This window comes from Diceros bicornis, chromosome 3 (genome assembly GCF_020826845.1).
Source record: "Diceros bicornis minor isolate mBicDic1 chromosome 3, mDicBic1.mat.cur, whole genome shotgun sequence".
In the NCBI taxonomy this organism is placed as follows: domain Eukaryota; kingdom Metazoa; phylum Chordata; class Mammalia; order Perissodactyla; family Rhinocerotidae; genus Diceros; species Diceros bicornis.
This window is the reverse complement of record NC_080742.1, coordinates 45,886,273-45,903,696: the sequence shown is the minus strand read 5'-3', so window position 1 is coordinate 45,903,696 and position 17,424 is coordinate 45,886,273. Positions and strand designations below refer to the sequence as shown.

General features: G+C 36.6%; 1 protein-coding gene across 5 annotated transcripts in view; it reads left to right on the top strand.

The window, feature by feature from the left end:
* MACC1 (MET transcriptional regulator MACC1) overlaps positions 1 to 13,542 on the top strand; it is a 70,166-nt gene extending 56,624 nt beyond the window's left edge. For 2 of the 5 annotated variants that reach the window (XM_058526832.1, XM_058526806.1), the window contains one exon: positions 10,069 to 13,542. In XM_058526832.1, coding sequence (XP_058382815.1) covers positions 10,069 to 10,281 — 213 coding nt within the window. In that variant the 3' untranslated portion in view covers positions 10,282 to 13,542. Of the gene's footprint in view, positions 1 to 1,106; positions 1,181 to 1,756; positions 4,988 to 10,068 lie in introns of all 5 variants that reach the window. The other 3 variants (XR_009216260.1, XR_009216259.1, XM_058526818.1) reach the window with 3 other exon arrangements.
* Positions 13,543 to 17,424: the final 3,882 nt, after the last annotated feature.

The following is a 17,424-nucleotide window of genomic DNA, read 5'->3' as shown; positions in this document are numbered from 1 at the left end:
TGATCCATGTTATTAAACGCTTAGAAAATAATCCGTGGTATATTGACCTAAAGCCATTCCAAATAATCTATAGGAGTCTTATTCTGTTAGGCACTTAAACTAAAAGTTAAATGTATGCTAATTTCCATGCTCTGAAAAAAAAATTGCTGTACAATTTTTTTCTCTTAGGAAGGAGGTGATTCTTAAATATGGTCAATTTACAAATCAAATAGTTGATTTCAAAACACACTGCTATTAGTTTTGGGTAGGAGGTGCAGAGGGAGGGAACTGGAATTGGGGCAGGGAGATAACAAGGTCTGTGGTTCCTGTTTGCTTTTGTTTCCTTTATCTCACTTCCTCAGAGGGCACACATTCCCAAAATTTCCCTCTCTGTGTGCCAATGCCTACAGTTGGGATCTTGCACTCACTTTCCTTCCTTTTCAACTTCTCTCTCTTCCTTTTGTTCTATTTTTATTGTTATCTAAAAGACACTTATCTAGCACTTACTCTGTGCCAGGCATTGTTTCATGAGTGTTACAAAAATTCTTTATTTAATCTTAATTTAAACTTCTGGGTCAGACACTAATATTATCTAAGATATAGAGAGTCTAAGTAACTTGCTTAAGCATGCCTAGCTAGAAAGTCATGGAATCAGTTTTGAGCACAGGCCTTTAACTTCGAGGTCTTGTCCTTTAACCGTTACACTCTGCCCACTCGCTCCAAATCCAATATGGTGGCTGAGTGGCAGAGGCAGAGGTGTGGTCGGAACTGGGGGTTTATGCAACTCATTTCACTTTTTCTTTTTCATTTGTTCAAGCCATTTTATGATACTACCAAAATTTGCCTTCACATCTTCATCAAACCTCAAGCTAATTAAAGAATGAAGATTATTAATAGTGTGTATTTCAGATTTTTCTTGAGTACTTTTGGCCATTTCTTATTCTTTCGTAAGGTGAAAAAAAAGTCTCTTTCTGGAGACTTCTGAGAACGCCACTTTTTAAATTAGCCATCTCCCTAAGTTAAATTTCAAGAAATGTCACTCAACTTTTCTAATGACATTGCAATTCCTATATGAAAGTAAAACTAAAATACTTGGAATCTGATTTTAAGCAAAATATGTTTTTCAGAGTATTTCTTTTGGAAAAAAAATACACATATACTTTACAGAGATGTTTAACTATGCCAAGGTTTTCCTGTGAAGGTTAGTGAAAATTTACTGAAGTTTTTCTGAAGATAGATAGAGCTTTAATTAAAAAAATAGAATCAACAAAATATTAGAAAAATAGACCCTTAAAAAAAACCAGTTGGATTTTACAAGGGGAAATGCTGGGGATTTCAGGGCTAAGATATTCACAGGCCTAAATTGAATATTCTTTACTTAGCCTTCTAGGGATTATTACCATATATGACAATAATTTCCCTAGCAACTCTCTCCCATCGGCCCCCTGCCTAACAATAAAGAGTATACTCTTTCCATCTTATTCAGTAAGGACGCTAAAGTTTCTTTCCCCTTTTAAATTACCTTCTAAAATGCCTACTGTTCTCCCCCTCAACCATGGGCACAAATAGGCCTGTTGAGGCTGATTTCTTATCCAACCTGCCAGAAGGGCCACCCTCCCTATGGAAACCCAGTGAAGTCAACAATCCTAATTGTAATATTTTTCCATCTCAGAAGCCACTCACTTCTAGAGAGTTATAACTGGCAAGGTATGTTTATGAGTCTTTTTGTAGTCAACACTCAATCAGTGAAACTCTAATTCTCTGTTTTATCTTCTAGCCAAGATCTTTGTCTCTCCTCATTTTTGACTGGCAGCTGTAGTGTTCAGAGCACTTCATTTAAGTCTAGATTAAAAGTGGGAAAGTAGGTATTCCTCAAACAGCTGATTTTATTTTATTTTATAAGTGAATGAAAATACTATATGGAAATCTTCATACTTGTTTAGTGTCTTTCCTCTGTATCCTTACTTTCTGTATTTAAGTCATCTGTATATTTAACACATTTTCTGGGACTACCACTTCTCAGCATTGGAACATCAAGAACTACAAAAAACATGAACAGAATGAAAAGTATAACGTTTTCTCTCTAAAGCCAAATTTTGTTTGGCATGGGAATTGGGATAAACTGTTAATATCTGAATTGTTATATTTTAAAGTTTATGATTAGATGATGAAATAAGTAAAAATAACTAATAATGAGAATACTAGTTGTTGCAATTTGTTGCATGTTTACTGCATGTCAGCTAATCATTATGAACATTTTCTTTACAATATCTCATTTATTTCAACAAACTTTGTGAGGCAGCAATTATAACTATCTGCTTTTTACAGATATGCAAACTGAGAGTGAATGCATTTGTGTAATTTACCCAGAATTACATGGTTATTAAGTGACAGAACTGGGATTCAAATCCAGGTTTGTTTCACACACAGTCCTATCCACTGCACTTTACGGATGAGAAGTCTTTTCAGAATTAACTAAATAAAAAATGGTCAAAGTGGGCAGGAGCTGTCAGAGGACACATCCACGTCCTGAAGGATGGGTAGCATTTGAATAATTGGAGAGGACTAGAAGGAGAGTTCAGTGCTTCTGGATAGCAATGACTTCTAGAGACCACTGAGGAGAATATGTGGGCTGGAGAGGAGAGTTCGTCTTAGTAGTTATTGGGAGATATGGTCAGATATATATATTTGGGAGTTGACAGAAGAGAGTCTTGAATGCCTGCCAGAGCACATAGGTTAAGATTCCTGGTCTGGATTCCTGTTCCTGCTCCACCATCTCTTAGCCCTAAAACCTTCAGTAAGTTTTCTAAGAATCACTTTTTTTGTTTTTTGTTTTTTTTTGTAAAATGAGGTGAATAATATTATCTTACTCATTGGATGTTTGGAGGATTAAATGAGATAATATATGTGAAATATGTGGGGCAATGCTTTGCATATTTTAATAGCTAAATACATATTATCTATTATTTTGACTAAGAGGAAGAGGTGAATTTGACAACTGTGTGACAGTGATTAATTTTGGAAAAGGGAATAAAGTACAGGAATTTTTGAGTACTATGGCTGAGAGTGACTATAGAAAGACTATAGGTAAAGGAAAAGTCAGCAAAGATTTCAAGGCTTCTCTTCTGAGAAACTGGCAGAATGGTAATGCATGGAAAAAAATAAGAAAGAAATCTTGGCTGATCAGCTCTTTCTAACTCGTTTAACAACATTAATTTTCCTTGGAAATATCTCTTGCAAAAGGTAAAAGGAATGTTCTTTAACTCTTATGGTTTTCTGGCTCACACAGATCTCCTGGATTCCTGTTACAGGGATGTGGCATTGTCCAGTTCTGTGTCGGGGCCTGGCTCAGTTCTAGTCTTGGTACTTAAATATATGGTTTGTTGTTCTTTTATAGTAAGAAATATATTTGGAATTTCTTAACAAAGGGAAAAGTATTAAATAGAAATTCATCTACCAGTGGTAAAGTGTATAAAATAATTTCTCAAATCATCATTGTTTGTACTAGAGATTTGGCACAGTGACATAATATTTAGATTATCATAGTCTACTTTGTACAATGCTATTATGCTTGTTGCTACATTGTTTAATTCCAAAAAAATACTCCATTTTTTGAAATGACGGAATAAAGAAAAAAGACATCCCACTGAAATGCTGGGGTAACACCTTGTATTCCTATGATCTTTGGTTTAATTCTACAGTCTATGTCTCATTACCACACTGAAAATCAAATAGAAATAATAATTATATAAGGTTAAATATTATAAAGATATTTTAAAATGCATTTAGAGACTCTAATATTTGATTTAGATTTTCTTTATCAAGGTTTGTTATTAGGGAGCGTAAACAACAACGAATTTCAGAAAACCAAAGTCTAGCTAATTATAAGACTTAAATCAGCATTTATTAAAACTTTTTAATATTGAAATAAATTCGTGGCAATACTTTAATGAAATGGCCCTGGATTTATAGCTAGGTGACCTGGATTCTTTTCCTAACTAGGAATTGGTGAGAACTGCTTGCCAGCAGGTTTTCCTAAGATGTTGGACTGTTTTGAGCAGAGGCACCAGCAAGGAATGGGTCCTCTTCCTCTGGCTCGTGATTAACCCCTGAAGTTCCAAGTGTTATTCCTAGAACAAAAAGAGCTGGCTATCCCCAAAGAGGCTTTTTCAAAAGATCTTAGGTCAAATTTTAACCAAGTACCATCTCCTTTCTGAGGAAATAGGGGCCTCCTGACATGATAGCCTCCCTTCTTTTCTGCAGGTAACGGCAACATTATCTTCAACAGTGTTTAGGTACTTACCAATTACAGGTGACAGACGGCCCACCTGGGTATTGTAAGTGATGTACTGAAGATAGAATACATGTAATAATCATAAGGCAAATTTGCCTTAATACTTCTTCAGCTAATTGTACTTAAAATGAAACATTTCTCCTATAGTTTTATGAGGAAAGTAGGTGGATTATTAATCCTTTAATGTGGCAAAATGTAATTATCCAAAGGTAGTTAAAACTAATTGCATTCTTTATGCTATTCATATTTTATGAGCTAAAAAAAGATATAGAATGCTATGCTCAAATTTGAATTGCTTTTATTCATTTTGCATTTCATTATCTAGTGCATTATCTAATGAGTCTCATTGGCTTCTGGGAATAAGCACTGTAAATTTGGAAAACTTTATTTTTTTTTATTCTCTATTCTTGTTTTGTTTCTTTTGGCATCCCACTTATTACTTTTTCATCTCTCCTTTACCTTTTTTTTTTGGTCCTCTAATACCTGGAAGATAAACCAAAGACATAGTCCTTCCTCACAAATGCTGACACTTTGGAAACTGCTCAAGTTTGATAGATTAAATGCCTACTGATGCTGCCGCCCTTTATATAAAGAGATCAAAGCACATAGATGAGAAATGAACAACTCACTGCGTTTATCAGCCTCATGCTTCCTATTCAAAGATGAACCCATAACACCATGAAGTTAACCTTAAAAACATCTAAGAGTAGAGGGGTAAGAATGATGCCTGTGTGTCAGATATTTGTGACAGAGATGAGAAGGCTCAGATAATTTGTTTTGTGTTTAAGAATAATTCAACAAAAACAAACCCTTTCCTTTCGATTTGTCAAAGCATTAGCGCAGAATTTCTGCATATCTTCCCTTAAATCATAACATTGAGCAAGAGCAGAAGAACTATTTTTAAACCACTAAATAGATATAAGATAACAGAAACCTGGAAAAGATCTTGGCAGTCCACAACTCATTTCCAGCTTTTGGAGGATTTAACTTAGATCATCCTGGAAAGAAAACTGTTTATTCTACTCATTTTATTCTTTCAGATATTTCCAGAGAAAATGACTTCATTTTCTCTTTAATTTATTACAAACTTTAGAATCCTTTGTGACCTTAATGTGAACGTATCTTGGGGCATAATTTCATAAAGTCTATAGTTAATTAACATATGCAAGTTAGCTCTTGTGTCTTTGCCTTTATCTCCACTTGCTGAGCAAGAAAACTAGAATGGCACAAAGTAATAAGAAATGCAGGAGAAATAAAGTGTAAGTATTTAAGGACTTGAGTCCGAATGTCATATGTCTATACCACAAAGGACAACAAACAACTGATTAGACTATTTATTGCGTTGATGAGAGCTGGACTTTTGTCAGGCTTTGTTAAGGCAAATCTCAATATAGAAAAAGTTATATTTATCATACCTGGCAGAAATTTGCTTCCTAAGGGAAAACATAGTTCTTGAAATTTAATATTTTTCATTTGTGTATCAAGTACTTAACTATATTTGCTTTCGATAACATTTCTTCTCAATTTTTCTTAATACTTGCCCCCTTAACTATATACCTTAACTCCATAATGATGTTAATATTTGTCTGTGTTTATGTTTCTGCCTAAAGGAAGTTAACCTTTCTTCTTGAGTGATTTATATATGCTACTTCATTAATCCTCAGCAACCCTAAATTCTCCATTTGGCTAAATTAGGCTTCAAACCAAACTCTCCTTTCAATTGTAGAATATTACATTTTATAGATTTTTTTCCCTTTAAAAATACGATTATTTCCCACTGCTTCTCCATCTAACTTTGTCTCTCTTCCTTTAACTTTCAAATTCCAAATGTGACCCATTTGTTCTGTGGCTTCCAGTTCCTTGGCACCTGCTCACACTTGCAGTCTGCCATCTACCACTCTCTTGAAACTGCCTTCTCCAAGGTCATCAAAGTCCTGCTAATTGCCAAAATCCTAGATTTTCTCAGTTTTCCTTCATATTTACATATTATTTCATGTTAGAGGTAGCAGAGGAAGAAGAGGTAGCAGAAAAGAGGTATCCCCAGTGAGTGGCATGCTGGCAGATGTTTAACAGCTGGATCTTCAAGGAAGAAAAAGCTCTAATTTGTAGCTTTTGCCAATTTCCACGGTGTAAAAACTCCCAACGTGGATGACCCCCCAAAGCGATGTCACCGAACATGGAGTTGGGCGGCTATGTGAACAATAGGCTCTGGGGAGCTGGTGTGAGCCAACTCCAGCAAACCTCTGAGTGGCCTTTTGGGGATGCTGTTAGTCCTTGACTTTTGCAATGAGAAACACCCTGCTTCATTTTCTATTACTCTGACAAAGCTTCTCTCCATCCTTTTATTGCTTCTATTTCTTACTTGTGGTCCCTAATTGTAGACTTAATTGAGGGTTAAATTTTTCATCCCTTTGTTTTCTTCCTTGGCATTTTCCTCTACTCTCATGATTTTCACTGTCTCTTTAGCATGAGTGATGCTAAACTCTTGACTGCTCCCTGGAGGTCATGTCTCTATTCCAATATCTTATTGGAGATAAGAGATACCCGCTCCTTTACTGTACACTCAGTAGGGCTAAAACTAAACTCTTTGTCTTTTCCTCACCCAAAAGTACCCACTTTCCTTCATATCCTATTAAAAAGTATTAAATGCAAACTATATGCCAGACACTTCACGAGGTGCTTTGGACACAGACATGGAAATTATTATCCATATTTTATAGATTAAAAAGTTCAAAGCTCAGATACTTTGATTAATTTACTCAAATTGGCCCATCCAATAGGCAGTGGAACTCAGATGTGAACCCAGGACTCTGACGTCAAAGTCCAACTTTCTTTCTATTACACCGTAGTGCCTCTCAGCTAATAGAACTGTCATTTCTTTTCTTACACTGAATTAAAATATGCAAGTAATTTTTGAGTTTTTGTTAACCACTATTAATTACCAAATCCTGTCTATTCATACATTGGGCCAGTGTTTGTGCAAGTATCTTTCTCCTTCTCCCTTTTAAACTTCTAAAAGCAGGAGCCATACTATGTTCATCATTTTATTCATTTCTATAACAAAATTTCTTGTAGTAGTAGCTACTCAATAAATCTTGATTCAAAAATGAAATAATTAATTAATGAACAAGAATATTTTCGTTGTATTTGAGCTACAATAGTGTTTCTCTGTCATCTGTGTTGAGAGCTGCCAATGATGTCATATATAGCAGATCAAATTTTGCATTGAAGGAATATGCAGGTTTAGTTTGCTGCAAAGAGGAACAAAAATGGGGTGCAAGTTATGCTTATATTTTAGTACAGATCATGAAGTTTACCACTGCCCTAGTGTCTCAGCCCAAAGCTATTGTGCCCATTTCCAGGCAGCTTATGGTTTAGACTCCAGGGACTCTCCAGTGAGTTTAAGGAAATATCCTGCCTTGCATTTCTGACTAATTCAGAGCACTCCTGGGAAGTCTTTTTACACTTTCAGGAGACTTAATTAGGGTCCAGGACTCAACAATCTATCCAAATTTGTCTGAATTCCAAGAGCTGGCCGTATGGTTCTGGTATCAGTACAAATTGCCAAATCTGAGGGGGCTATATGGCTCTCTCGTAAGTGAGTGGATAAACCTATCACTGGACTGCTTCTGAAGCTGTGGTTTCCAATTCCTGCATCACCTTGGTGTGCTTCCTGCTTCCCACAGCACTGAGGGGCTGCTTCACGATTGAGTATGCCTCAGGGCTTTTCTATACAGAGCAATCCAGCGGGCTGCAGGCAGGTATGCAAGGCAGAGCTTTTCTAGCCAGGAAAGTTAGTGGGGCCATTTTGGCTATCTCTATGAAGATGCCTTGAATCTGCAAAGTAATGCACAACCTGAAAATTACCTGTTTGCGATTCTTAAGAGATATCTGTGTTCTGTGATACTATGCCATCATCTTGGTACTAAAATGCTCTCAGTTGCTGTTTATTGTAAAATATCTTTAAATACATCTTTTTTTTTATCAGACTCAATCACTAAAGGACTTATAATAAAGTCTTAGAAGGCTTTAGCTGTAAACACCATTGTTTTAAACAATATATGACAAGTTGAATAATAATGTACTAGCTAGCTGAGCATCAGAGAATTTTAAATGAATGCAACATGGAATACAGATCTCAAAGCTTTTACAGAGGACTAGGATATACCCACTACAGAATAATCTACATGTTTAGTGCTTCTTTGCTTCAGAACAGTGACAGGCAAGATTGAGCCTGGCAAAAAGGTTCTGTTAATATGCCTCAGCTCATCTTCCATTGCTGAGCAATTAGTGGCAAACTGCACTTTGGGAGGTTTGGTTTCAGTGTGAGTATTCAAAAAAAATCCATGAGAGAACACCTCATTCACAGCCTATCAGTGACAGGAGATACAATTCTTTATAAATTAGGTTGGTGAGGGTAAAGCTTATATACAAAAATCTGAGATGATTTCTGTTACTGCATCATGACCATCTTGATATGGTATAACTTTGATTCTTATTTTCCATTCAATACCTTGCAGAATCCTGCTTTATCAAGAGAGGTAAAGATATGAGTGTTCGTGGCTCCCCAGGAATGCCAATTTGGACAGATAACGTCAAATTATCTTTTGAACCTGATGATTAGCCTGTTATGTAGATTGAATTGAAACATAATGGAACTTCTTAAGTCTTTCATTCTTTTAACTTCAATTGTAGAATATATGAGGATATCAGAGGAGGGTGAAAAATTATATCCCAAGGCCCTACTTCATGTGATCTTACCGTTAATGGAGGCTGTATTTTAGGAGGGCAACTCTGCATAATATTTAGCTCACAGTCTGTGTTCCTGCATTTTGCAAGCGATAACATCACAAATGAATTAGTTTAGTGAACTCAAGTAAAGAACAAGTAATAAAGTTTGTATTCCAAATATTCCAATTATAAGTGCTGGGTTAATTTTGTTGTTTTCCTAGAGAAAATTCATTTTGAGTTGGGTGTGTGTCTATGTGTGTGTATGTGTTCTACAATTTGTCTTATTTGGTGAGCCTTTGTCTCTATTCTCTCTGAGCCTGGTTGCCTTGGTTACCATTACATACAGGCTTGTATGTGAAGTTCCTCTTTGACGTACATTTATTTCTATGGAAACAACGATATCATTGGTATGGGAAGGTGCTTAGGGAAAGCATAATGAAGTATTGAATATTGATCTTTCTTTTGGTCATAAAATGTATCATTAAATTATTTTTTAATTAGAGAACTATTATTTTGCTTTCCTTTTACTTAATCATGTCAAAGGAAATCACGCTTTCCTTTGACTTAACATTTTTCTTTATTTATAGATTTGCTCAAATAAAATGACTTAAAGCATTAAACATACCGTGTAGCTCCTTCTTGTGATATGTGGTGTCATAAAGCTCACCAGGGATACATATAACAATAAAAGAGTTATTACTTTAACCTTAAAAGTCTCTCAGAGAGTGAAAAGTCTATCTCAATAACATTACTTATCAAAAAATCGTGCAAGGAATTTTATATTCATATCAAGGCAATGAGCAATGTATCAATGATGGATCAAGATTTTTAAAAAGGCCCTACTTGTAGTCATTATTTTTAAGATCTCTAGGTTTAGAAACACAGGGATATAGCAAGGACCTGACAGTTATTAAAACATGTTTTCTGTAGCATTAAATAAGTCCATGTATAATTGGTATTCCATTTTCTTTTAAGTCTCAAGAGGCTTTTAACCTTTTTATTAAAGCATCTATTTTTCTGTTTTACTTCCGCACTACTCCAGTCTACTTTTTTTTCCTTTACAGATGATGTGGAAACCTGCCTATGATTTTCTCTATACTTGGGGTGCTCACTACGGAAACAGCTACAGAGACGTGTTACAAGACCTTCAATCAGCTTTAGACAGAATGAAAAACCCTGTGACCAAACAATGGCGAGACTTGACTGGAGCTTTAATACTAGTAAATTCTTTAGAGGTTTTGAGAGGAACTGCATTCTCTACTTCTGAGGAAGTATAGAAATGAAGGGCATGTTTTTTGGAGAAGGAAGAATGGTAGGGGAATGGTGTGTGTGTGTGTGTGTGAAAGATAAAGAATCTCAGAAAAGCATTACTTATTTTTTTCATGTTTGAAAAAATATTTTTCCCTGGTGAAAGCACAACCTAACACAAAATCTGAGGATAGGTTTTATAATCAAACCTGTATTTTTGTATGTTTCAAATGCAAATGTTAGGCTGCTTTGTTGTTGAGAAAGTAAAGAAAAACCTTTTCTCCCTTTCAAAGTTACTTTTAATTTCTTTAAGTTAAAACGAATGACTGTTAGCATAATTACATCACACAGATACCCAGATAAACTTGAGGCTTTCAATGTCAACACTGGAGTTTCACCAGGAGGCAGGTAGTGAGAGATGAGAAGCAAACACATCCTCTGTGGCCAGGCACAGGGCTACAGGCTTTCTACACCTGATCTCCCTTATTTCTCAGTGGAGTTTGCAAGTATCATTCCCATTTTTCATGTGAAGAAACTAAGGACTGGAGAGGACACTCAGAACTATAAAGCCAGTGTGAAGTAGGTTTTCTGTCTGCAAAACCTGGTTCTGTTTTTTTAATAAACCAGAGCACATAGCAAAATAACAAAAAAATAAAAATGCATATTAAAACTTGTAGAGAAATGGTAGCTATTTCATTTTAGTTGGAGCTCGCTGCTCTTTTCCATCATCTCTTGAAAGACTGCCAGAAGGAAAATATGATTTATCATCAGAAATCTATTGTCTGCATCCACAGACTAGAATTTTCAATACCTTCCTCCAGCATCTTGAGACCTAGCTAGTCCTGCCTATCTTGGACTTTTTCTTCAGGATCATAGGCAGAGTAGTTCTTTAACTCTCAGGGATTTTTAATATCAAGGATTATTTTTTAAAAACCTGATTTATCACTGTTGAGTGCAGCAGTCTTAACCACCAAAAACACTGATATCCATGTGTGTACATGTCCCGTGCACATGGAAACGTGTGTGCGTGGGGGAGTGTGGGTGTATGTACCAGAGTGTTTCATAAAGCTTTTGGAAGACAAAGACGACATAGGAATTTGGGCCAGTATAAATGCTAACTGCTGGCAGAGCTCACAAAGAGGTGGTCTGTGCCTACTCATATGTTCAATCCTCTGGCCACCTGCCAGTGTTTATGTGTTTTTGACAGTCATTCATTTATTGTCATTCAGGCGACAGATGGAGTGTGTGTACCTACTCTGTGGCAGGCACATAGATGTTTGAGATTAGTAATAGGAAAAAATAGCATAATCCCTGACTTCAGTGGTAGAGACAGACAATAATAAAATATTATACAATTAAATGTAAAATGGCATCTGTAATAATAGCTGGAATGGAGAGGCTGGGATGCCAAGAGATATAAATATAGGGGGCCATTATATGAATCAGGGGGAACAGGTAAGTTTTCCCTGGGAAAGAAACGATGATGAGCCTGAACGAGGATCAGGCATTGCTTCTGGTCTCAGGAGGGAGGAATAGGCCGTTCCGCAATGCACTGAAGCCTTCAGACAGGTGGGGAGCTCAGAGGTGCAGGGAGCCTGAGCGAAGGGCATGAAAGGGTGAAGGAAGGACATACACACCCTCGAAGGGAATGTGGATGAGCTGAATAAGGAGTTTGTTTAGGAATCCTGAATTAAACATGTCCATTTGGCTAAAAAGTAAAAGCAGAATCTTTTTAGAGCTTTTAATACACCCACCCTTGGGTATTTGGTATGCTGGCAAAGGTAATTTGAATTAGGGTTTAAGAACAATCTTTAAGACTTTCAATATTTATATTTGATGATAAGAGAATACAGCCTGCCCAAGGAGTTATGTACACACATTCAAGGACAGAATTTATTTTAGTTGAAAATAAATTCAGGGAGAGGAAAACAAAAACAATTTGTAAGTTTAGGACACAATCATTTTTAGTGGTGATTTTGCTTTCTTTAGACATTCTTAGAATCTTATTAACATGTCAGCAAACCAGAGAATTTCGGGAAGGGATAGTAAGGAATTAATAACTGGGTTTTTCCAGGCTCCAAGATCTGAGAAGACAGAGATCTTGTTAGCTGATTTGGGTAGGAAGATTAAATAAATCACTTAGGTTTTCACGGCATCATGTGTTGTGATTGTGGTTGGGAAATTTAAGAAGAGTTTAAAAAATGAAAAACATGATCTCTGTAATTTAAGGACAAAACAATGGTTTAAATATTAATACACACAAAGACATTTTATAATCTTGTAACGTATCCTTCCAGAGGCATTTTAAACCCATGTCCAAACATTCTGTTCTTATAAATATATTCTAATATTTTTGTAAATCATTTCTGCTTTTCTGAATTTTATATTTCTCTTGCTATAATGGATTTTCATAATCAGAAAAGATTAACTCAGTAATCATGAATTGTCTTTAATATTTGGCAGCAAATCAAGGGAATTAATAAGGCACTTAAATCCCATCCTTGACATCATTAAAAGCATCAAAAGCCATGAATCTAAAACTTCTTGAAGCATTTCGGAAGTGGAAAAGGCATAACAGTTCTTTCAGTTCCTCAGGCTTTTCCTCTAATGATGCATTGGGATGAGATTCTAGTTCAGTGCTCAGCATGCAATGTAACAGTTTTTCTAGGGAAGCCACAGATCCTCTACTTCCTTCTGTTAAAGCCTTGAAATGAAGGCCAATTAAGGAGCTGCCTGCAATAGTAGGTCATTAACTGTTCACACCAATGATGGATGTAGCACACTTTCTCGTCCTGTAGTGTAGAAAATACTATATGAAGTTTTGAACTTGGGGATGATTAGGTTACTGGAAGGAGCAGAATGCACTACATCAATGGATGGCCGTTGGTCTCAGAAATGTCACTGCCAGTAAACAGCTTTGAATACTTGATATGAAGATACAATAGATAAAATACATTCAAAATCATACAATGCTGTAATTGGAAGTTTCAAAACTTGAATTTTCATATTGTGCTACTGTAAATTATATTTTCTGTGATTCTTTTAATGTCTAAGGAATATTTCAGACAATATAAAGGAAAAGGAGAATAATGAAACGTTATGTCACTGGAGGCTTTTCTAATTAAAGTAGATCTTTTTTCTTCTTATATACGCATAATTCTCCCCCCCTTCTATGTGAAGTTTCCTACCATGTGCTGCTGTATAGCTTCGTGAGTGAAGCTCCAAAGATCAGATGTTGCCGTTATGCTAGGTGGAGTTAACCCAAAGACATTCCTCAGAATAAAATAATTGTTGAAATTTGGTTTCTTGATTGCATATTTACTAATCCACAACACAAAATAAAAAGTGACTATGTATGTACAGGAAACTCGAATTTGTACATATCCGGCATCTGATGTGTATCTGATATTCAGCATCAAGATTTCACTAAATGTTGTAGAAATTTGTGGCTTTTGCATGTATATTTTACACTGATTTCTATTTATGTATATCTAGGTTTATGTAATCCAGAAAGTTTTAAACCTAATAACTTTGCAATTCTGAATAATAGTGTCAGTTTATATATGAGAGAGTGGGGATGCAGAGATTAACACTGGATAATAATTAGTAATGCCAAAGGAGAAAATTCCAGAGCAACCTCTGCTATTGTAGTACTGAGTACAGCATGAATGGCTTCCTCTGCAAGACACTAGTCCAGGAGCTGAGAGCCGTGGCTTCTAATCTTTGCCTATTACTGTCTAAGAGACTTTTGACCTGCCATTCAGCCTCCCTGGGCTTCAGTTTTCTCATTCATAAAACGAGGGCCTTGAACTGGTTAACCTCTAAAGTTCCTCTTAGGTTTAAATGTCTAAAAATGTATAATGAGTAGGATATTTTATGTATTTTGTATATTTCTTTTGTTATAAGGAAAGAGAATGTGAACTAAGACTAATAATTTGAAAAGAGTTATCTACATTAAGATAAAGACATATCGTGCACACATAAGCACACTAAGCATTTATAGATATTATCTCATTTATTATTCATACAAGCTAGTGAAATTGGTTATGCAATATGTACTGTTTTGATTAGTTGAAAACCACCAACTATTCAAAACAAACTAGAATATGGTGTATGAGTACTGAGTTAGAAGATCAGCAATGATTTTTACCAGGAGCTCCCCAAAACGCACTGCTGAACAGGCTCCAGGCTCATTGCAAAGGCCTTATACTGGGCAATCTCTACTGCAGAAGTTCTCCAACTTCACCAGCAGCAGAATCAGCTGGAGGGCTTGTTAGAATACAGCCTGCTGGGCCCCACCCCCAGAATTTCTGATTCAGCAGGTCTGGGGTGAATTAGAATTTGCATTTCTAAGTTTCCGGGTGATGCAGATGCTGCTGGTCCACGGACGCCACTTTGAGAAACATTACATTATGGTTTCCTTCATCTCTGTAGAAATAAAAGAATCATTGTTGAACCAGAAAAACTTACTTTTAGATAAATAAATTTTTATGTTATTCCATCAGAGAAACAGTTTTTAAATTGTAAAAAGTCCTAAAATCATGTTATATAATAGCTCCATTTATTTATTTATATGAAGTGAACTTTTTTGTAATGAATTAATAAAAGCCTGAGAAATAATAATTTTGATTGTGAAACCAATTAAAATAAGATCTCTGCATCTCCTTTGAAATGTAAACACATTTGAATAAAAATAGGTTAATAATTTAAGACATTTATTCAGTGTGTTAAGATGATTTTGCAAAATATATGCAATGATGCACTTGGTTCTGTAAAATATCTTTGGAGAAAACCTTGTTTTTATTGGCCTGTAACTTGTTAAATTTCTTGTTGAATTTTCCCCATTGAAAAAAATGTTTTAATGTGATCAATACAACTATCTGTACACCTCACTTTCATTGTAGGGTTACAAAGTGATTACAGGCACTTGGTAATAAGGTAGCCAGATGTTCTCTTTCCAATGAGTAGTTCCTCATTTAAAGGGATGGTGACTCGGACAAGGAGGGTGAGCTGAACAACCTCACTTTGACATTAGTATAGCATATCCCATCCTCTGCCATAATTTCCTTTTTAATTGTTCTTCTGTGGGTGACTAGGAGGATCTATGACTTCCTTTTTTCTGTTCTTAGAGATATTTGAGACTGTCCGTTTGTGCCTGGAAGCAGATTTTGAATGTTCCTAATATTTAAGTTCACACTTGAACCCTTGGAATGTACTGAGACATTTAACATATTCATATGAATACGATTAGTAGTTGAAAATCAAAACTTAGTCATGATGAAATTACTGATTCTACTTAAACTGGTTCTACCAAGCGCAGTCTTTTAGGCAGATTTTGGGATCAGTGAGTTTGGTGTAATGTTGACCTTACACATATCAGGTTAAATGACATAATAGAATTAGCTACCATGCTCCTCCTTAGTATAGTAGAAAAATCAATTCTACCAGAGGAAAATACACTCTATTATTACTCCCAGGAAATACATACTCAATGCTCATCCAGTCCCCTTACATCATGGTGAAAAGTAAGGAAAGTGTGAAGGAAAGACAGGAAAGAGCTTGATTATGGTCTAACGGAGGGAGACTATTCAGGGACAATGGAAACTTTGTCTTCCTCTCTTTGTGCTGGTCTTTTTAAAAATGGAAAATATCTTTCGTCCTCTCCTTATCTGATCAATAATAATATACAAAATGACTGTTGCTTGGTTTTCTCCAGGATGGATTTAATGCTACTTAAGACTGCCTTTTAAAACAACTAAGAAATTTCAGCTAGAGCAAACACAGCAGCCCTATGTTAAGACTGTCGTTGAGCAGTCTTTCAGGAGCTGGTGTCAGAAAACCTCTTTTAACCTGGCTTAAGCACAAAGAATTCATTGCCTCTCACAACTGAAAACTCCTAGGGTACTCAGGCATTCCAGGATCCAGGGTTTGAAGGGTATGATCAAATTGTTTGTTTGTTTTTCCCTCTTCTCTGTCTTTGATTATATTAGTTTCATCCTTGGGATCCACAAAGCAGCCCAGCAGCTTTGGGCTCTCTCTTCATGGGGCAAGATGGCTGCAGCAGCTCCAGCCTCACATTTCCCCACGTTCCAGTTTCAGGCTGTCATGGCTTTGAAATGTGTCAACTTCGCTGAGAAATAAACTAGGTTTTCTCGAGTTCTCTTCACTGAATATTTCTGGTTAGGGTTGGCCACAACAGATATCTGTGGAAGATCTGGAAGGTCACAGTGGAGTAGTAGCCATTGTGACTCTTGGAAAGTGGATGCAGGTCAGGCCCCATTGCAGCCTCTGACTCAGCTTGTTGGTGGGGGCAGCTGCCTGGCCTGCAGCTCCATTTCCCTGGGTTCTCTTCCTTCCCCTTCTCTAAATTCCAGCCAGGTGTGAGTACAAGTCTGCAGCAAGAGCACCACTTCTCCTGCGGGTTATCCACAGTAGTGAGGTTCCAGGCTTGGAGTCAGGGAGAGACCAACATGGATGCCAGTGACTGACAAATGCAGATTCTAATTGTTCCTGGTCCTCACCAGTCTGTGTCTTTGTTTTCTTTTCCTCAGTTTGACTTATGACTTCAGGCTTAACCCCAGAGACAGAAGAGCCAGACCAAGACTTTCACCAACTGCCACAAATGTATCTGGTGGTTCCATGTTTCTGAATGAACCCTAATTGATAGGTAGGGCAAGAGAGTATTTCCCGATAACCCCACAAGAACCGCCCTGATTGGACCAATTCATGTTTTGTGCTCATCCCTCAGCCAATCTCTGAGGGCTGTAACCAGTGGTCCTTTGATTGGCCAGACCTTGGGTCACCTGTGCTCTTCCCTTGACACCCCATCCAGACCATCAAGTTTGGGAGTCATTGATCACCAAGTAAAATCAAGATCTGTTCCTGGAAATGGGAGGAGTTGGATGTTGGGGAGGCCAACAGCAATTTTCCACTAAAAATGTGAGGTGAGATTAACTTCAGCACTATTTCCTGTACCAGGAAACTTCTCCCTCAAGTGCAATTCAAGAAGCTAGTCATCAGAGTCCTTCTCATGAGATTGGGCAATGGGCCTGTTTCTATAAGGTTCTGCACTACATCAAACGCTAAGTAAATGGAATCTCACCAGCAATATCTAACTACATACCACTTTATAAATTGCTGATGATATGACAGAGCCATCTAAAACCCCATCA